The sequence below is a fragment of the Lactuca saligna genome, chromosome 5 (assembly GCF_052625555.1).
Source record: "Lactuca saligna cultivar CGN05327 chromosome 5, ASM5262555v1, whole genome shotgun sequence".
Taxonomy (NCBI): Eukaryota; Viridiplantae; Streptophyta; class Magnoliopsida; order Asterales; family Asteraceae; genus Lactuca; species Lactuca saligna.
Window position 1 is genome coordinate 192,380,551 of NC_136421.1, and position 20,743 is coordinate 192,401,293.

The 20,743-nt window shown below is 33.6% G+C and overlaps 2 protein-coding genes and 1 pseudogene across 5 annotated transcripts; 2 read left to right on the forward strand and 1 right to left on the reverse strand.

Annotated features, from left to right (window-relative positions):
- Positions 1-3,393: 3,393 nt before the first annotated feature.
- Positions 3,394-10,019, forward strand: LOC144998203 (topless-related protein 4-like). Of its 2 annotated transcripts, none has more exons than XM_078958016.1 (26): positions 3,394-3,549; positions 3,887-3,989; positions 4,108-4,287; positions 4,466-4,579; positions 4,657-4,815; positions 4,910-5,093; positions 5,176-5,299; positions 5,376-5,488; positions 5,563-5,734; positions 5,824-5,933; positions 6,029-6,098; positions 6,185-6,258; positions 6,376-6,471; positions 6,567-6,662; positions 6,744-6,871; positions 6,950-7,184; positions 7,265-7,429; positions 7,526-7,618; positions 7,734-7,886; positions 7,966-8,076; positions 8,159-8,341; positions 8,456-8,584; positions 8,669-8,764; positions 8,853-9,041; positions 9,128-9,294; positions 9,503-10,019. In XM_078958016.1, the coding sequence occupies exons 2-26, from the start codon at positions 3,910-3,912 to the stop codon at positions 9,705-9,707; spliced, it is 3,426 nt and encodes a 1,141-aa protein (XP_078814142.1). In that variant the 5' UTR covers positions 3,394-3,549; positions 3,887-3,909; the 3' UTR covers positions 9,708-10,019. The 2 variants fall into 2 exon arrangements, with proteins under 2 accessions (XP_078814142.1, XP_078814143.1); XM_078958017.1 differs by having other exon boundaries at positions 5,566-5,734.
- A 1,953-nt stretch (positions 10,020-11,972) lies between these two features.
- LOC144998204 (putative clathrin assembly protein At4g32285 pseudogene) lies at positions 11,973-14,523 on the forward strand (annotated as a pseudogene). Its single transcript, XR_013660195.1, has 2 exons — positions 11,973-12,081; positions 12,606-14,523. The product of XR_013660195.1 is annotated as a putative clathrin assembly protein At4g32285 pseudogene (transcript).
- A 283-nt stretch (positions 14,524-14,806) lies between these two features.
- On the reverse strand, positions 14,807-18,274 carry LCB1 (long-chain base1). Of its 2 annotated transcripts, XM_078958018.1 has the most exons (12): positions 18,009-18,274; positions 17,381-17,533; positions 17,208-17,302; positions 17,037-17,128; positions 16,863-16,956; positions 16,691-16,763; positions 16,271-16,403; positions 15,998-16,172; positions 15,770-15,910; positions 15,576-15,671; positions 15,203-15,472; positions 14,807-15,111 (listed from the first exon to the last, which is right to left on the reverse strand). In XM_078958018.1, exons 2-12 carry the CDS (start codon positions 17,502-17,504, stop codon positions 14,932-14,934), a joined length of 1,473 nt encoding a protein of 490 aa, XP_078814144.1. In that variant the 5' UTR covers positions 17,505-17,533; positions 18,009-18,274; the 3' UTR covers positions 14,807-14,931. The 2 variants fall into 2 exon arrangements, with proteins under 2 accessions (XP_078814144.1, XP_078814145.1); XM_078958019.1 differs by lacking the exons at positions 17,381-17,533; positions 18,009-18,274 and having other exon boundaries at positions 16,863-16,948.
- Between the last annotated feature and the right edge of the window lie 2,469 nt (positions 18,275-20,743).

Below are 20,743 nucleotides of genomic sequence, written 5' to 3' on the forward strand. Positions count from 1 at the left end.
TTCCATCTACCCATGTTCTATCCAACATTTTTGTAGATAGAAATACAAACACAATTTAAATCATTTAACACCCGTATAAAAACATCAATTCCAAGACCATCTCAAATAGAAAAATAATATATAACACATAACACATATTTCATAGCCAATACTTTATATTTATGTGATAGAAGAAAGTAACCATACACTCACTTGATCAGAAGATGATCGGACAACACTATGGCTCTAAGAGTAGTATTCTTCGGTGGAACTAGAATTACTTCACACACCGAGCTTCTCGCGGACAGAGCTTCGGCTCGGAAACTATTTTCTTCCCGGGATCTTCGGGGATTCGGGACTCGCTTCGGGTCTCGGGATGATACCGGGGCTTCGGGGGTACTTCTTTTCTCGTAAATCGAGGTACTATGGGTGAGAGACTGGTGAATTAGCAACCTTGGCCGGCTGCCCCTTCAAATCTATTTATAGGGAAAATTTCTCATTTTCCACGTCGTGTGCACTGTTTCCACGTTGTGGGCTTGAATGCCATTGCATGCCTCATCATCCACTTTCTCTGTCAGGCTCCAAAAGGCGTCAGAAGTCATGCCACGTCGTGGCCACTGACACAACTTTGGGGTTCGCGCCCAGAACTTAAGAAATTCATAACTTTCTCATACAAACTCTGTTTTCGATGTTATTTATATCGATGCGTAGGTAAAAACAAGATCTACAACTCTCGTTTAGAATCCGTTGGCTAATTTTGAATTTATTTTTAATATATTATAAACATATTACTTTTATATTATTTTTAGTAGGTCGGGACAGAAAAACTCCATTAGAAATTCATAACTTCTTCATCCGACGTCCGTTTTTGTCTGTCTTTTTACCGTTGGACTACTATCGACGAGTTCTTCGATTCTCATTTAGATTGTTTCGGCTAAAAATCACTCGATCTCATATTCGAGTATTTGAGCTGCATACCGCTAAGTCGAAACTTCGGAAAATCATAACTTCCTCATACGAAGTCAGATTTGAGCGTTCTTTTTATGCACGCTCTTGGTTTAACATATTCTACGACTTTCATTTATATCCCTAAGGCTAGATACCACTCTATCTTAAATTCATATTTTACGTCATTCAACGTCGTGCCGGTTCTGTCGCGAAACTTCGACAGGTCATAACTTCTTCGTTATAACTCGGATTTCGGCGTTCTTTATATATTTTGGAAACCTCATGACATATACTACAACTTAGTTAAGATTACTCTTTCTAAATAATCTTGCATCAAAAAGTAATTTTTGATGCTCATTATCTTTAAATTGACTAGCTCCGATCTACAGACGTTACACACACACACACACACATATATATATATATATATATATATATACACACACACACACACAAAAGCTCACCTAAAACACAATATATGTAACAGTTTAAATAAAAAGTTGTGACTTTTATATTTTCATAGAATGAATGCATGTGTTATTATCACTGAAGCCTATGAAATTTTTAGGTTTTGGTATAAAGGTTCCTTTTATATTTTTTTGATAAGTCCTCAAACTTATAATTTACCTGTTAATTAAACAAATAATGTATTTTTTATCCGGTTTTACCGATCACCATAATTAAGTCGACAAAAAATTTCATATCAACATTAAAGTGGGTTTTTATCAAAGTTGTTTCTTAATAGTGACAACCTTTTTTTGAAAAAAAAAAAATTAACAACCTTATTGGAATATAATATAATGCTCCAATCTCTTAGACTTCTCCTTACAAATCATTGAGACTAGCCAAATCAAACTATTCACTTCCTTTAATCTTGTTCTTCCTCCTTAATTTCTCTATTTTCCGATAAAGCTATCAATTTGTTTGAGCAAAAACATTGGAAAAAATACCACCTTAATTTCATCACAAACAACCCCAACAAGTGCTCTTTTAGTTGTGTGGTTTTCAATTTTCACCTTCACCTTTGCATACATCTCGATCGTTGTTAGCAAACTCTTCTTATCCTTTAGATTTGACTTGAATTTGTCATTATAGAAAAAGAAAGCAAGTTTTGTGTTTGGATACAACTCATACAAGCAACGACGGTGAAATCGTCGAGTTCTGACGACCGAGTTCTCTGATGGTGTTCTTTGAATCCATTCGAATTAACCGAAACTAAAACCAAATAGTTTTTCCTAATATGTTTAGTTATTGAAATTGGTTGGTGTTGTACTTTGTTCTTGATATCAATTGTTATGATGGTGGTAACCGAAGATTTATTGTTGGTACTTTTTTAGTTTGGTTTTGTTCATAGGTTTGAGATGGTTAGAGTGATAGTTGTTTAATGATTTCTGGTTCATGGTAGTCAATTACTATTTTATGGTTTGTGGGTGGATCTGAGATGGATGGTGCTGCTGGTTCATGGTAATGCACGATGGTGTTGAGTTCATATTTAGGGTCTAAACGTGTAGAAATTTGATTTATAATAGAATTATCCGCATGGACTTGTTACGAGAACCAAAATGCCAATTGGATTGCCACAATGTAATCCACCTCAATGTTGATATAGAGACATTTGCCAATTCATTAATATAGTATGTAATCCACCTCAATGTTGATATAGAGATGTTTGCTGATTCAATCATATAGTGTCCGGTAAATTTGGATAAAAAAATACATAGGTAACATACAAGTTTGGTGACCTAGACTACCAAAAAAAAAATATATTAGGGACATATTAAACGAATACCCAAAAGATTGTAGGACTTCATTGACATTATCCTTAATGTATCAGATCAATTTTTTTTACACTTTATTAAAAAAACAACAGAGTAGGGAACAAAGCATTCCAAACCCAATGGTAATATATAAATTTTTTTTATGTGCATAAAATGTTTGTGAAAACTATCTTTTACCCATGTTCCATATATCCATTTTGAAGGACAAATATAATTGATTTTCCGGTTGAATGTTACAATTTAAGCTTTTGCATGGTACTATTTCTCATTTGGTATGTTTCGTTAGCTTTTTGTTATATTTTAGTAAAAAATAAGTGATTTTTCTTGAAAATTTAGAACTTTTTTTTTTATCAGATTTAAGAATTGTTTTTGAAATTTCATAATAATTTTTTTCTGCCTGGATCTTACTTTTTAATCTAAAGAAAATTTTATAAAATTAATCTGAAATATCTTAAATAATTTCTTTCCGGAAAAGGTCATCTTTTCAAACACAAAAAAAAACTAGACACATTACAATTATATTAACTTATAATTAAAAATAAAGAAGGGAAATGATTATTATAGAGGTTTGTATAACCTCTCAGTTGATAAGCTGGTGTGCTTCTTATGATAAGCAAATCTGCTTATCAACTCTTACCCTATCATCTCGTACTACTCGTATTCTTCACCACTATTTATATCGTGTGTCTTTGTTTTCCGATTCACATCTCTCTCTGTGCTTTCTCTCTCTTGAAATCCCTAAAGGAAGAGGGAGAAGAAATATTTTCAGTAAAAGGGAATTCGTTTCTCTCTCTCTACAAACCCTCAGATCTGTTTCTGTAATCTTTCATCCTCCAATTCGAAGGTAAGAAACCTCTAATCTTGCATAATTTTCACAAACCTAGTGATGATACATGTAGGTTATTATGTATCTATGCATAATTATATGTGTTTAATTTTACATACATGGATGTAGATGAATTTTTATGCGTATATAGTCTGTATGTTTACGGAAATTTCGGGTTTTGTTGAACGAAGAATTGGAGCTGTTCGTTAGGGTTTTGCTTGTTGAGTTATTTAGCTGAATTTCACGGAAATAGTGGGTGAACTGTGGTTGTTCGATCCATGACGATTTTGAGGGGTTTGTGGTTGTTGTTTTATATTAATTATGTACTTCATATTTTATCTTTATTTTTCTGCAGCTTTTGGGGAAAAGCGAAAAGCTATGTCGTCCCTTAGTAGAGAGCTTGTGTTTTTAATACTTCAGTTTTTAGATGAAGAGAAGTTTAAGGAGACTGTTCACAGGTAAGGGTTTAAGAATCTGTTAGCTTGTTTCTGTTTCCCCTTTTTCTTTTACACCTCTGCTGCTAAATTCATGCATACAATTTAAAGAAAAACTTATTTTGTTTGTTTAATTCTTTAGGTTAGAGCAAGAATCAGGCTTTTTCTTCAACATTCGTTACTTTGAAGAAATGGTGACAAATGGCGAGTGGGATGAGGTGGAAAAGTATCTTTCAGGATTCACAAAAGTGGATGATAACAGATATTCAATGAAGATCTTCTTTGAGATACGAAAGCAGAAGTACCTAGAAGCTCTAGATAAGTATGTTGCTGTATAATTTTTTTATTGAAATTCAGTTCTTTCATTACTTTGGCATTTATTTGGCTAGTGGTTAGTTTTTATGCAATACAAACCAGAAATAGAATTAATAGCAGAAAAGGCCAAAAACTTTCGTTTCTTGAAATGATGTGTAAATTCATAACATTTATTCAATATGCAGGAAGGATCGTGCTAAAGCCGTTGAAATTCTAGTGAAAGACTTGAAGGTGTTTTCAGCTTTTAATGAAGATCTTTTTAAAGAAATCACACAGCTTTTGACTCTTGAGAATTTTAGGTATGGAAGAGTTCCTCTTTCGATATCTTTTATAAAACTTTGTAGGTTTCTAATAAAAAAAAATACATTATGTACAGGGACAATGAGCAATTATCAAAATATGGAGACACAAAGTCAGCCAGAGGTATAATGTTGGGTGAGCTTAAAAAGCTGATTGAAGCCAATCCTCTGTTTCGTGATAAGCTAAACTTTCCAACTTTAAAAAACTCAAGATTGCGAACACTTATCAATCAAAGGTTCAGATAATCATATTCATATTCATATTCATATCTCGGTATCTGGGGTTGACTTTTCTTGACCATTTTGACATCTCTTTTTCTTGTTTTCTAGTCTGAATTGGCAACATCAACTATGCAAAAACCCAAAGCCAAATCCAGATATTAAAACTCTGTTTGTTGACCATTCTTGTGGTCAATCACAGCCAAATGGTGCAAGAGCTCCATCTCCTGTAAATAATCCATTAATGGGCTCTGTACCAAAGCCTGCAGGCTTTCCACCTTTGGGTGCTCATGGTGTAAGTGAAAACAAGTTTTAATTTATTTTATTTTTATATAAAGTTTTCATTTTTTTAAATATATTTGTGTTTGTATATGAAGCCTTTTCAGCCTACACCAGCAACCATACCAACATCACTTGCTGGTTGGATGGCAAATCCTTCACCTGTTCCTCATCCATCAGCTTCTGCAGGTCCTCTTGGTTTCAATCCACCGAATAACTCTGGTACATATTTTTTCTCCAGTTATCCAAATTACCAAATTGCCCTTCAAGTTGCTGATAGTGTTGCCTCTTTTTTCAGCTTTATTAAAGCGCCCCAGAACGCCTCCTACCAATAATCCTGCTGTTGACTATCAAACAGCCGACTCTGAACATGTATTGAAAAGAACAAGAACATTTGGAATATCTGAGGAAGTAAGCTTCTTTCCCTCTTTCAAGATTATGTTTTTACCTTATATGAGTTATCTGACTCATCTATGTGTTGTTAGCAGGTGAATCATCTGCCTGTGAATATCTTACCTGTTGGCTACAGTGGTCAAAGCCATGGTCAAAGCTCATACTCTTCTGATGATTTACCTAAAGCTGTAGTGATGACACTTAACCAGGGTTCAGTAGTCAAGAGCATGGATTTTCATCCAGTTCAGCAAATTTTGCTTCTTGGTTAGTTAAATCAATATCTTTTTTTTTTTTTTTTATAAAACTCTGTTAATCATTTATTTATTATCTCAATTTCTTTTAACTAATTACAGTTGGAACAAGCACTGGAGAAGTCATGATATGGGAATTAGGTAGTAGAGAGAAACTTGCTCATAAAAATTTCAAGGTTTGGGATCTTGGTGCTTGTTCAATGCCTTTGCAGGTTTGCATATTAAAATTTATAAAAAAACGAGAAACAAATAAACACACATTGTATAAAAATAAAAATCTTGACTGTTTGACTTTGGTCTGTGCTAGGCTGCTTTGTCTAGTGACTATACCGCATCAATCAACCGTGTAACTTGGAGCCCTGATGGAACCCTTTTCGGTATTTTTTTTAAATATCCAAATTACCAAATTGCCCTTGAGTGTTAGAGATTTAATCATCATCATGAACTTTGATAATTGATACAGGTGTTGCATACTCAAAGCATGTGGTGCAGATATACTCTTACCATGGTGGTGATGATCTTCGAAACCACTTGGAGGTTTATATTTTATAACTTCCCATTTTCTTTTTGTTTTTAAAGGGTGACTATATTTTTTATATTAGATTCATATAAAATGATGTAAAGATATCTTTTTGACTTGTTTTTTTTGTACAGATTGAAGCTCATGTGGGGAGTGTCAATGATCTTGCTTTCTCTTACCCAAACAAACAACTTTGCATTGTGACTTGTGGAGAAGACAGGTCAATAAAGGTACAAACTTTGTTACACCCTTTTTCTATTTAAAATTAAATTCACATTTTTTCAAACTGAAAAATTTATAAATTTAAAATCTTTATATATAATAGGTCTGGGATGCAGTAACAGGGACAAAACAGTACACATTCGAGGGTCATGAAGCTCCTGTATATTCCGTATGTCCACATTTCAAAGAAAACATTCAGGTATCAAAATATATAAATTTAAAATCTTTTTTCCTTTTCCTCAAATTTTAAAACACATAAATTAATTTCTTTATACACCAGTTTATTTTCTCAACTGCAACGGATGGAAAAATAAAAGCATGGTTATACGACAACATGGGTTCAAGAGTTGACTATGATGCGCCAGGTCATTCATCAACAACAATGGCATACAATGCAGATGGAACAAGGTTTCAACTTTTTAAAACTTTTGAAATTCCGTTTTTGCCCTTTTGGTCTACGATGCTAAATTAGAACATGGAATATAGGTTATTCTCATGTGGGACAAATAAAGAAGGTGAATCATACATAGTGGAATGGAATGAAAGTGAAGGAGCTGTGAAACGTACATATAATGGGCTTGGAAAACGATCTGTTGGTGTTGTTCAGTTTGATACTACAAAAAACCGTTTTCTTGCTGCTGGGGATGAATTTTTAATTAAATTTTGGGATATGGATAGTGTTAATTTATTAACAACTATTGATGCTGAGGGTGGTTTACCTGTAATTATCCTATCCTATTCTTTTTTTATATATAATATTTTATAACATTCTGTCCATAACTTAATTTTTTAATTCTTCAGGCTTCTCCTTGCATAAGGTTTAACAAAGAAGGGATTTTATTAGCTGTTTCAACAAACGAAAACGGGATTAAAATTTTAGCAAATCCAGATGGGATTAGGCTGCTAAGAACCATGGAGAGTCGTTCTTTTGACCCCTCAAGAGTTGCATCTGCATCTGTTGTGAAGGTATGTAAAATGGCATCAAGATTTTGGTTAATGAAAAATTTATTTCAAAGGGTAAAATGGTCATTTTGTCTGACTAATGAAATGTGGAATTGTTAGACTTCCCCGATGAGTACGTTTGGTGCTGCTAATCCGTCTGCTGGACCAAGCATCATGGATAGAGTTCCACCAATGCCATCAATGGTTGCAATGGTAAGAAATATTAAATAACCACCTACTTTCACTTTCATATATTAATATATTAATATATGTAATATTTGTAATGATGATGTTGACTTGACTTTTTAAAAATTGGTCAAAATTGTAGAATGGTGGTGACAATCGAAGCTTGGTTGATGTGAAGCCTAGAATTGTAGACGAATCAATGGATAAATCACGGATATGGAAGCTAACAGAAATCACCGAACCCGCACAATGTCGATCATTACGCCTTCCCGATACAACATCTTCAGCAATGAGGGTATTTTTGTCATTTCCATCCTCTTCTACTGTTTCTTTCCTTCACAACAAATTCTTATTTCATATACATATTTTTACAGGTTTCAAGATTGATTTATACAAATTCAGGACTTGCAATATTGGCTCTAGCAGCCAATGCAGTTCATAAACTATGGAAATGGCAACGAAATGACCGGAATTCATCTGGGAAGGTATTTATTTATTTACTACTATTTATTTATTTTTCAATAAAATAAATCGTCAACCTAATTTTAAAAAAAAAATATTTTTTAGGCTACTGCGAATGTTGTCCCTCAATTATGGCAACCTACAAGTGGTATTTTGATGACTAATGTTATTAGTGATGCTACAAACCCTGAAGAAGCTGTTCCATGTTTTGCACTCTCAAAAAACGACTCCTATGTTATGTCTGCATCTGGTGGAAAGATTTCTTTGTTCAATATGATGACATTTAAGGTCACATGTTTTTTTTAATAGCATCCTACTTTCATCTTTTTTTTATTATTCTCATGAATCAACGAAAGTACATTGCTATTTCCCGCATTACTTACCACTTCCATGTATATGCAGACCATGACTACATTCATGCCACCACCACCTGCCGCCACATTTCTGGCATTCCATCCACAAGATAACAACATTATAGCAATAGGCATGGAGGATTCTTCTATTCAGATATACAATGTCCGAATCGATGAGGTAGTTTGTTAATAAATATTTAAACCTAAATTTGTATTTACTTAAATCTTTCGAAAAACAAACTAATGATTGTTTGTTAAACAGGTTAAAACAAAGCTTAAAGGGCATAACAAACGAATAACAGGCTTGGCCTTTTCTAACATTCTTAATGTTCTAGTATCTTCCGGAGCCGATTCTCAGGTAACCAAAAAAAAACAACTTTTAAATTCTTTTTATTCTATTTGGATATTTGTTTTAATGGATTTATTTTTCTTTATAAAATATAAAGCTGTGTGTTTGGAGCACGGAAGGATGGGAGAAACAAACAAGTAAACACTTACAGATTCCAGCTGGACGTGTTGCTGCTCCCATAGTGGACACACGTGTACAATTCCATAATGATCAAACACATTTGCTAGCAGTTCATGAAACTCAAATAGCTATTTATGAAGCACCTAAACTTGAACGACTCAAACAGGTTTGCTTTTCACTTTTTTTTTTTCTTTCAAATTTTATTTTTTAAGCTAGTGGGTTTGACTTGTTGACTTACATAAAACACTACAGTGGGTCCCACAAGAAACAAGTGGTTTAATCACACATGCTACTTATTCATGCGATAGCCAATCGATTTACGTGGGCTTTGAAGATGGAAGCGTCTGTATCCTAACCGCCTCAACTCTCAGATTGCGATGTCGTATCAGTTCCACCGCCTACTTGCCGTCAAATCCAAAGTGAGTATTACACGTAAAATGACCATTTTGCCCTGGAGAAAAAAAAAAAAAACAATATACTTAGAAATGATCAATTTAAAACCGATTAGTAGCTACGCTTAACAGTCGAGGGACCAAAATTGCAAGTTGGTTGGGTTTAGGGATGAAAAATGAAGATATGATGTAAACCGAGGGACGAAAAATGTAATTATGTGATTTTGTTTTGCAGTTCTCGGGTGTATCCACTTGTGATTGCTGCACATCCGACAGAAGCGAATCAATTTGCGTTAGGACTGACAGATGGCGGTGTGATAGTGCTGGAGCCGCAAGAATCGGAAGGGAAATGGGGGACATCGCCTCCACTTGAGAATGGGGCGGGGCCCAGTAGCATGACACCTGGCGCAACGAGTACAACTGATCAAACACAGAGGTAAAAGTGAAAACAAAAACCTCGGAGTATTAAAAAGGAAAAGGATAAAAAAGAGTTACTTAGGTACAGGAAGGAGTTGTAGGAGGCAGTGATTGATACCTGGTCTGTAGTGACATTTAGAATCGGGTATTATAGATGAAGATGATTGATGAATTATGGTGTAAAGTTTTTCGATGAAACTGCAAATCTTTAAAGATATGTTGTCAAGAAGGTTGTGTTTTAAGTTTATTAGCACATACAAAGGTTTTGGTGGTGACATTGACATTTACATTGTGTTTGTTGATATCAACTCTTTTTATTACTTGTTTTTTAATCATATGTATCCTCATGTGGAGAATTTGGTGGTTTGGGTGGAGAATAATAAACTCTAAATCTTGTTAAAAGTTTAAAAATATATTTAAATTAGTCAAAATAAAATTAAGTAGTCAAAATACCATAACTAACTCATGTAACATCTAGTTTGAGAGCACATGCCAACCTCTATACCGATTTCCTAAGACAATGAGCACTTCTTTTGGAACTTTGTTCACTTTCCCGTGATAGCAACCAACTTTTACATTTTTTTATTCTTTTTCTATTTTTCTTGATCTTCCATTAACCATTTTTTAATTGTTAAATAAATTATCTTTTATCAAATGGAATTACATCATCTTTTAATTAAATTTAAGTTGGTTAATATTATGATGCCTCACATGCTAATAAATGCTTTTAAATTCCTATTTTTTCATCTTTTACCCCTTTAGGACCTTTTTATTAATTAATTCCATACCTTTATTATTTATAAATTTATTTTATAAAAAAAAAATTGAACATTTAACTTAGGATATTAAAAGGTCTTAATCTTTATTCATAAAAATTCCTTTTGATAAAAAATTTATATTTTTATAAATTATATATCGTTAGTTCCCATTTAATTTTTAAGATTTAACTTCCCAACTCCTTTCAATTGATTGATTATTAACTAAATCCAACAAATAGACAAACACATATCCGTTAAATCAGTAAATTTAGTATTCATTAATTTAACTATTGGACATATTTCTTATCTAATTTCCTTTTGGACAACTCTTTGACTTTTCAAAGACAAATTCAACAAAATTGTTAAAATTTTTCCATCTAAATTACGCATTTCATCAATTACCTATTTTAAATAGTTTATATAATTAATTATCTAAACACCAAAATAAAATTTTTATTAACTAAATTTATTTAAAATGCTACCCCTAGGGTATATCCAAAACGGAAATACAAGATGTTACATATTGGATTGTAAAGTTTTAAACATCACAACAATAATGGTTTATGGAATAAACTTGAAGGAATTTATATAACTATTGTGATAATGAAATTGGAACTTTTGTTTTCAAGCATATAACAAAAACGTGAAAAATAATTACTATATTTTTACATGAGTAGTGGATATTCTGCATAGTTTGTACTTTGTATTAAAATGACTTAAATCTCCCCAGACAATTTATTTTTATAAGTAGAATCTTATTTAAACATAGTATAGTTTTATGTTCATATTCAAAGCATTACTTATATACAAACTTAACCAAGAAAATATCGTTAGGCCAAGGAGAAAATGGTTATATTCTATCTTAATTGTTAAATTATCTGAAAATTATACTTTTAAAGATAACTACAATACTAAGACTAAATTACAAATTTGGTTCTTTTGGTATACCTTTTTCCTGGTTTGCTCCATTAACAAAATAACACTTGGAAATAAAACCACTATGTCAAATTCGCAACAAAAAATACACTTGGAAAAAACCTTCAAAAACTGTAAAGCAGAGGGACCAAATTTGTAATTTACTCTAACATTAACGAAAAAAACCAGACCCTAAAAGTAAGGCTACAAGCTTGAGTGTCATGCGCAGATGTTAAGACTAAAATCAAACTTGGACTCTCGAATGATTCAAAACTATATTTCTATTTAAATTCGACATAAAAATATTAAACACGTACATAAAAATTACAAAACTCAAAATTATTTTTAATTTTATTTTATTAAATAGCAAATGAAACGAAAAAACACGCGCTTTTATTCAAAAGAGATACAAATAAATTGGTCGTCAAACAGAAGAAAATTAGAATCCACACAAATTTTAGTAATGAGAAATAACGGTTTTTGCCTTTTTGGTGGAAAAGGTCAAATACACAGGGGGGTTTTAAGAAACTCAAGAATACTTGAAGGGGCGAATTGAAAAAGTTTAAGATGTTTAAAAAAAGGAACACTCGTCATACCACTCATACATAAAGTTGCCCATACAATACATTCGCCATTTTTGGTTTTGTAAAGCGTTCACTTTTCTCGTAGATCGGAGCTTCTTCCACCATTCTTAATCAAGCATCAAATTCTCTGACATTTGTCGGTAAGTTTCTCATCCATCTCTCTCTTTCACTTTGTATATACGATGCAGTGTTCGTATCTGTATATATGTGATCATTTTAGATCGTAATTTGCGAATCGTTGTAGAAGTGATCATGATCATCACCTGTAGCTCAAATTAACACGAATGATCGTAATCTGAGACCTAAATACAAGTTTTGACGTTGATTTCGTGCAGAACCGTATATAATTTTGAGAAATTGCTTCGTGTTTTGACATTTTGTTAATTTTAACGTAACTTATCATGTTAATCGATCGTATTCACAATTTCTCCATCCCGAACAAAGAGATGCAAATAACTTCGCGTTCAATTTGATTAATTTGGACGAATTTTAATGACTGTATTTCACTCGATTACAGATGCTACAAATTGAATAATGTAGTTATGACTTCTGATAATTCCATAGATTGTTCGATTAGGTTTTACTGCAAAAAAACGCGTCGATTTACCTAATTAGTGTTGTCTTGATTTGCAAACATGTTATATCTCATTCGATTTCTCTGCAGACTTGCTGTTTAACTAAGAGCAGAAGAACAATCAGTGATATAAATCCAAGGTAAGAGGTGATATTATTGCTTCGATGTCTTCAAGCACAATCAGAAAGGCGATTGGTGTGGTGAAAGACCAAACTAGTATAAGCCTAGCCAAAGTTGCAGGCAATGTAGCACCAGATCTCGAGGTGCTGATAGTGAAAGCAACAGGTCATGACATTGAGCCAGCTGAAGAAAAATACATAAGAGAAATCCTTCACCTCATATCCCAATCAAGAGGATACGTAAGCGCGTGTGTTTACAACATCTCAAAACGATTGAACAAAACAAGCGATTGGGTCGTGGCATTGAAGGCATTAATGCTTGTACACAGATTGTTAGTAGACGGATCCCCAATTTTCGGTCAAGAGATCATGTTCGCAAGCCGAAAAGGTACACGAGTATTAAACATGTCGGATTTTCGCGTTGAAGCTCTTTCTAATTACTGGGATCATTCCGCTTTTGTGAAAAATTACGCTTTGTACCTCGATCAGAAGCTTGAGTTCATCGCGTTTGAACGAAAACTAAGCGGTTTCAACGATAAATGGCGTTTTGAAGAAAGATATGGTGGATTTAGAGATGATCATAGTTATGGAATCAGTCATAAATCCAAATCTTATGGTGATTTATACTACGAATCGATTTCACGAAAAGAATCAAAAGCAGTTACACCCGTTAAAGAGATGAAACCCGATAGGGTTTTGGAACGATTGAATAAACTTCTTCGACTTATTGATCGTGGATTATTGTGTAGGCCAGCTGGAAGTGCGAAAACCAACAAAATGATTCTTGTCGCACTTCACCTCGTTTTGAGAGAAAGTTTTCGTATTTATGCGGATATATGGGAGGCTTTAGGTGTTTTACTTGATCGATTACCCGAAATGGAATACGAGAATTGTGTCAAAACTTTTGATCAATACGTAAGCGCAGCTAAAACAATCGACGAGCTTTTTGACTTTTACAAATGGTCAAAAAATTTAGGTGTTGCTAGAGCTTCGGAGTTTCCCGAAGTTCTAAAGATCACAGATAAAGTTTTGGTAACCTTAGAGAGATTTATCAGAGAAAAAAAGAAAAGGCTTAAGAAATTAGCCATAGAAAACGGACCATCATCCACCACCACACCACCACAAACCACCGGTGACCTGTTGGATCTGAAAGATGAAATTGTTCCGGTTGACAACCATGAAAACACAAACACAAACACATTAGCACTTGCTTTGTTTTCTGAAAGTAAACCTTGTTCTTCAAAAATAAATGAAAATGGAAAATCTGATTGGGAGCTTGCATTGGTGGAATCCGCTAGTAGTTTATCGAATCACAAGGTTGATACGGGTGTTATTGATCCGGTAATGTTGAATGATATATATGATAATAATGGAAGTTCTGTATCTGTATCTGGGTTGGGGAGAACTGTAACACCTGCAATAACAACATCAGTGTTAGCACTACCTGCACCCAGCGAATCCACACAGAAAGTGGACCCGCAAGATCCTTTTGCAGCATCTCTTATGGTCCCACCTCCGCCGTACGTCCAACTTGCTGACTTGGAAAAGAAACAGAGTTTTCTTGTGCAGGAACAACAGGTGTGGCAACAACCATATGGAAACAATACGATGCTAGGGCAAGTACAAGGGCCTATGGACAAGATCAATGGTGGTGTTGCTGCTGCTTTCAATGGCATGGGACAGCACACAGGGTATAACTACGCACATTATTGATTAATTTTTTTTTTTTTTTTTTTTTTTTTTTTTAATATTATCTGTTTTCTTGCTTAATTCTCTACTGAGATATTTTCAACTCCTTGAGTTATGTAAAAAAATTTTGATTCCCTAAATAAAGTTTCTGCGGTATCATTCTGGCCGGTTTCTAATATAAATAATAGCTTATTTAGAGACTTAAAATATGTGTTTTTGGTTTTAAGTACTTTTTGTGAAGACACTTAAACTGTTTTTACTCCTTGGAAAATAATAAAATGAGAGAAAAATACTTTGGGACAAAAAAGGTTAATAATTAATTTCCGGGAGCAAATCCAGAAAATCGACAAACCACAGGGACGAAACTTGTAACTTACTCGAAATAAAAATTTAAATTATAACTTCAAAACTCTTAATCAAATATAAACGAATAAATTAAGATATCATTCCAGCTGGCATAAAAAGAAGCTAAGATTCAGTAAGGAAACAAAATTATGAAGAAAATCAATTAGATATGTCAAGAATGATACAATAAACTATGAAATAAATTAAAAGTTTTTTTAAGAAAAAAAAAAAGGAAAAAGAAGAAAGTGAGTGCAATTTAGTATTCAGTTTTGAGGTGTGGAGAATACTGAAGCAGCAACAGCCTTCAGTGCTTCATATGCTTTCCTCAAATCAGATTCCGTGTGAGCAGCAGACACAAACAATCTAATCCCAACAGGCAGCTTGCATTTATCAAGTGTCGATCTTCTAGAAGGTACCACAAAAACCGAATGTTCCTTCAACACCTACAAAAATCCCATTTCCATCACAAACAATTTAAAAAACAAAAAAAACCTTTTCAATTTTCATGTTTCAAATAAGTACAAATGATGTTACCCGATCAGCAATATCCTGAAGCAACTGAAGATCACTCTTTGTAGACCCTGTAGATTCCTTCAACACTATGAACACAATAGGTGAAAGTATATCACTTGCAAGTTTTAACCCTTGTATTCCCAACAACCCTGTGAACAATGTCTTGATGTTGTCCCTTAACTTTGTTAGAAGTTTAGGGTTTGCTTCTATCACATCAATCGCAGTAATTGCAGCACTTGCTAAGTATGGTGGGAGAGAAGCCGAGAACACATAACCAGAGCTGCTCAGCCGCTACACAAAGATAAATAAAGTCAAAACAAGTGGTAAGATTATTTCATGTTAAAATTACGGATTTGCCCTTTGACAGAAGGATTAAGATGTAGTAGGTTAGTACTTGGTGATCGATAACTCTATTACTTCCTGTACAGAATCCACCTTCTGAGGCCAATGCATGTCCCATAGCAGCTGTTATTATATCCACCTTCTCAACCTACAACAAAATAATAAACAACAAAAAAGACTTTCCTTTGAAATGTAAGGGTAAGATGGTCATTTAGTCTCATTATAAGAGAAAGAGATTGAACATACGGGGACATTGTAGTGTTCAGTTAAACCTCTACCAGATCCACCAAGAACCCCAAAAGAGTTGCTTTCATCTAACAAAACACGGAATCTGTACTTCTCTTTCAGCCTGATTATCTCATCAAGTGGTGCGATTTGACCCGAATTCTGTAAAGCATTTGATTTTACCAGCTTTTATTATTCATCTAATATCAAATTTAAATAAAAGAAAAAAGAAAATAAACAGAAAAATACCTGATACACAGATTCAACCACGATGTAGCGTCTCAACTTCTTAGTTCGTTTGTTGTCTTGGGTGACTTTCTCAAGTGTAGTTTGTAAGGACTCCATGTTGTTGTGTTTAAAGTATATGATTGTACTTCTAGATAGATATAACCCATTCTGTATGCCCCAGTGAACACCTTCATCTCTGTAAAAAAAAACCAAGTTTTACTATTAGATAAAACTTTGCTATCTGTCGACAACTTGGATAAATATGAGAAATGACATGTTTGACCTCATACTCACACAATAACAACATCTCCTTTCTTGCAAAATGCTGGAATTGCACTAAACATAGTCGAAAGCCCATATGAATAAAGTATGGAATCAGGAGTTCCTAGAAACCTCGCTATTCTTGCTTCACAATCAAGGTGAACATCTACATAAACAACAACAAAAAAAATAAAAAAAGTCACTTTTGTAGTTGTTACCTAAAATTACGTTTACAACAGGACAAGAACAAAACAAGTTGTACTGTGTTTGACATGCATTAGCCTGTGGTGTCAACGTGACAAAAATAGTACTTTTTATCAGACTAAAAGAGATGAGATGACAGATTGACAGGGACTAGCTCTTGTGAAAAAGACGTGAATGCCCTTCTTATCCTTGTTGTCTAAAAGACAAAAATAACCCTAGATTATTTTATTTGGGTATTTGTAATTGTACCGATTGTTCCGTAAAATCCACGAGGACCACAGGAACCAACACCGTATTTCTCGAGCGCAGAGGTACATGATTCCTGCGATTAATCATTATTATTAAATTTACAAAAATGAAAATGAAAGAATCATAGTAAAAATAAAGTAGGAAGGGTTAAAGGGTAGCTTTGTTTTCTCACAAGTAACTTGTCATCTCCCATCAATCCAAGGTAATTCGCAGAAGCAAAATTCACCACTTCTTTACCATTTATTATTGTATGTGGTCCTGCAGCACTGAATGTAATCCAACTTATATAACCAGTAATAAACACATCATTTCTCACTTTATTTCAAATACTCTTCAAAATACATACCTCTCCAATACTGGAGCTTCCTTTTCCATCTCTTCATTTATAGGTGGAATAAGAGACTCGGGTACCCATTCATCACATAATTCGTCTATTTCCTACACAAATTTAAGATTTATGATTTATCAGAAATGTTTGTCTCAATCAAAATATATATAAAAAAAAAGGGAATTAAACCTTATTTGTTAAAGGGCGTTTAGGTGGCTTGTAACTCTTTTGAGATAGTAAGAAGAGAATAACTACAAGTAATAGACCTTCCACAAACAAATGTCCTATACCAAAAGTATATGTATGATCAGTATTAATTGCTTGAATAAGAGCTTTTGTGATTTACTGATTTGAAATTCTACCTCCAATGGGGACTCCAAAAACAACAGCTCGAGCAAAAGGTGCGTCGTATGCAAATGTCACCCAATCAGATGCATTTTTCATGGAATTCATCAAGGTTGTAGCAATGTTGTTTGATAACTCCATTTCAAATGTCCCGATGTTTATAAGAATCTCTGAATATAGCCAATCAATTATGGTTTTAGATCACGATTATCAAGTGTAAATTTCGGGATTTTTATACCTTAAATTTGTGCTTATAGAGAAAAGAACCATAAGAATTGCTTTTTTTTTTTTTTTTTTGAAAGAACATATATAAAAGTAAAAGCCTTTATGCTGAAAATATGAATCATCACTAACATGTTTAGCCATAAGCAATATGAAATCGATCGAATTGTTGATAATAACAAATACAGAGTCTTTCAAATTCCCTATCTAACACAATCATAAAGTATACAGTATGATTAAGTTGATGAACTTGCAACGAATAACAAATGGTTAGTAATCCAAGTATAGCGAGGAACTACGGATTATGAAATTACAGAGGAAATGTTCCGATGTGATTTAAGGATGAAAATTTTCAATTTTTCAATTAAGATTGATACCAATGATCAGTATGATACTTCATGACCAGTAAAGATTGTGAATTACCTGATCTGACTAACCGCGAGTCGATTCGATCCAAGAATTGTATGCAGATCTAGAACTTACTGTTTGATTCTGATGCAGAGTTCAAAACTTTAAACCCAAATAAATCAATTACAGGATTGAGATTTGGAACCCTAATTTAGCAAGGATGGTGATTGAAGAAGAAAGATTGGGGACAATAGAAAGAGAGAGAAAGGGTCTTTGCAGTGCAATGGCCGACTGGCCGTCGAGGTTCTGCTGGGATTTTACTTGAACCGTGGAAAATAATCAAATATGTGTGCCAAACGATTAAAATATATTTTGGGATTTTATTTTTAAACATTTACTCTTTTATTTAAAAAAAAAAAAAAAGAAACTCATTTTTTCACTTTTCTAACTCCTATGTTTGACAAGTTGTGGCTCATAACTTTCACGTTTTGTCTACTGTTTCAACCTTAAAATTTAAATGAAAGATTAGATAGTTTGTCTACTATTGTTTCGACCTTAAAATTTAAATGAAAGATAAATAGTTTTCAAGGAGAAAAATATCATTCTATTTGATCTTGTTATGACGACATTTATCTACCTCTGAAGTTTCTGAAAATATTAAATATCAACGGATGTAAGCATATGACTGTAAACCAATTCCATTTGTCCCTTTCGAGAACATGGCTGATATAAATGGTTCCTTTAACCCCTTTCGAGAACAAGGATGCTAAAACTAAACATATAAACACATTACATGAACACATACCACGTAAGCTACAAGAACACATATAGACTCGTGAAACTCATCAATAATTGTCTGAACTAATAATCGTAAGCTAACATGTGAAATGTCATAGTAAGAAGCTGAGATTAGGTTGAAATTACTTTTCGCACCCTAGGAGCTACATCTCCTCTTCTTTCTCTTTTGTGGACACGCTAACAAAGTGTCCTCTTACTCTACATCTTTTATTTCCTCATAAATCTGGACCCATCTTCTCATGTTCCTTAGCTCTTAATATAGCACAATGGAACATTCTTACTAACATTCTTTTTCACTTAAGTGTCCATCATGACACTTGTTGCACGACTTTCTCTCTATCTACACATCTATCATCTTTATCTTCCAATCTATCTCTAATCAGTGTTATCACTAGAGCATCAATGACATGGTGCAAGCTCTACTCATCTTATCTCATATACTTTCCATTTAACAATGGACTTTATCCTCTACATGACTACTTTCTCTCAAGCAATGCCAATCTACTCTAGTACTTCTTTGACTCTTTGACTCTTTCTTAGATAGAATCTCTCTATCTTTCTTTTCTTTCTCTGGGTATACAACCCTCTTACTATTTATGTAACATTCATAAAATTCTTAAAAATTTTAAACTTTTAAATATACCCATAAACCATCATTGTTTACAAATTGTTTTCAAAATAAGTTCAACATCAAAGAAATGCCAAAAATCGTGAAAACGAAACATGAGGAGGTGCACGATTGTCACACCCCCGAACCAGATGGCGGAAACGTCCGATGGCTCGCGTGACTCAAATTGAATATCATCACAATGAATATAAATGAAACATAACATAAACTTCACCATGCATTAATACATTACAACTGACATTGTTCACATCAAGTACATTATTTAAACATTACATATCCATACCATAAATTGTTTGATAGTATTCAAAAACATAACACCCTAACATACTTGGTATTACTCCTCAGCTTACCTGTTACCTGAGAATACAAGTTATTTTGAAAAACGTCAACATATGGAATGTTGGTGAGTTCATAAGCATGGTTGTTATGAAAATGCTTTGTGTAGTTTATAAAACCCAGAAAATCCGATATTTTCTGAAAAAGACAATTGTTTATACCAAAGTGTGAAGATCTATAGGTTTATGCATGAATGATTTCAAAGCGTGTATAAATGAGAAGTTTTGCATTATAGTTATTGAAAAGTACAAGTGAATGGTGTTAATTTCCTCGAAAAACCCGATGTTTTCCGATCAGAAAATATAATTGTTTCAAATTGTTATACCGTCACAACGAATGATTATGATTTTTCCTGATTACTCGGATAGTATCTTTGATTAATTTATGTGAGTCGTTATAACCATGCATGATAATGACTAGTTCGTCTGTCTTGGCATTCTAACGAACGCCAGAATTGATCTTAAGATTTTGTCACCCTAGACTGGCCGAGTCTAAATGTAACGAACATATGAGGTGTGGGGGAGTCACCCCCGTATAGATCTATACACAAACTCTCGCTCTCCCTCCAAAAGATTTTGATTATAACTACAGACTACAAACGACCCATAGAGGTGCCGCCTGTTATTAATCACTGAATCTAACATGAATTTGATTACCATTGATTAACGACCTGTATATGTTTACTGAATTGAAGGTAAGCCTAATAAACGAAGAGAAGAGGATTACAAGGTCCTGCTAATCCCATGTATTATTTATGGCTATTGGGTATACGAAGGACACGTTGACCCATTTCACATTTGATTTATTTGGACCTTACTAGCAATGCTAATGGGCCATTGATGCCCAATAGCACTTGAAAGCCATTGAGGGTCCCTTAAGCATGAAATTGGGTCATAGGAGGCCCAATAAACATTTATTATTATCGTTGGGCCCTAAAGTCATGTTAATGGGTCACGAAGGCCCAATAAGCATGATTAGGAACTTTCAAGCCCAAAGATTTGAATATTTACTTGTTTTAGGTATTGTATAATTGTCGGAAAGATTGATT

Bases quoted from the DNA above. Each gene is read 5' to 3' on its own strand.
- LOC144998203 (XM_078958016.1), top strand. From the start codon at position 3,910: ATGTCGTCCCTTAGTAGAGAGCTTGTGTTTTTAATACTTCAGTTTTTA. The intron at 6,472-6,566 runs GTACAAACTTTG...TATATATAATAG, and splicing joins GAGAAGACAGGTCAATAAAG to GTCTGGGATGCAGTAACAGG. The intron at 9,042-9,127 runs GTTTGCTTTTCA...AAAACACTACAG, and splicing joins AACTTGAACGACTCAAACAG to TGGGTCCCACAAGAAACAAG.
- LCB1 (XM_078958018.1), bottom strand. From the start codon at position 17,504: ATGGAGTTATCAAACAACATTGCTACAACCTTGATGAATTCCATGAAA. The intron at 16,404-16,690 runs GTACAATTACAA...TTGTTTATGTAG, and splicing joins TGGATTTTACGGAACAATCG to ATGTTCACCTTGATTGTGAA. The intron at 15,911-15,997 runs GTATTTTTCTGT...AATGCTTTACAG, and splicing joins TGGTTGAATCTGTGTATCAG to AATTCGGGTCAAATCGCACC.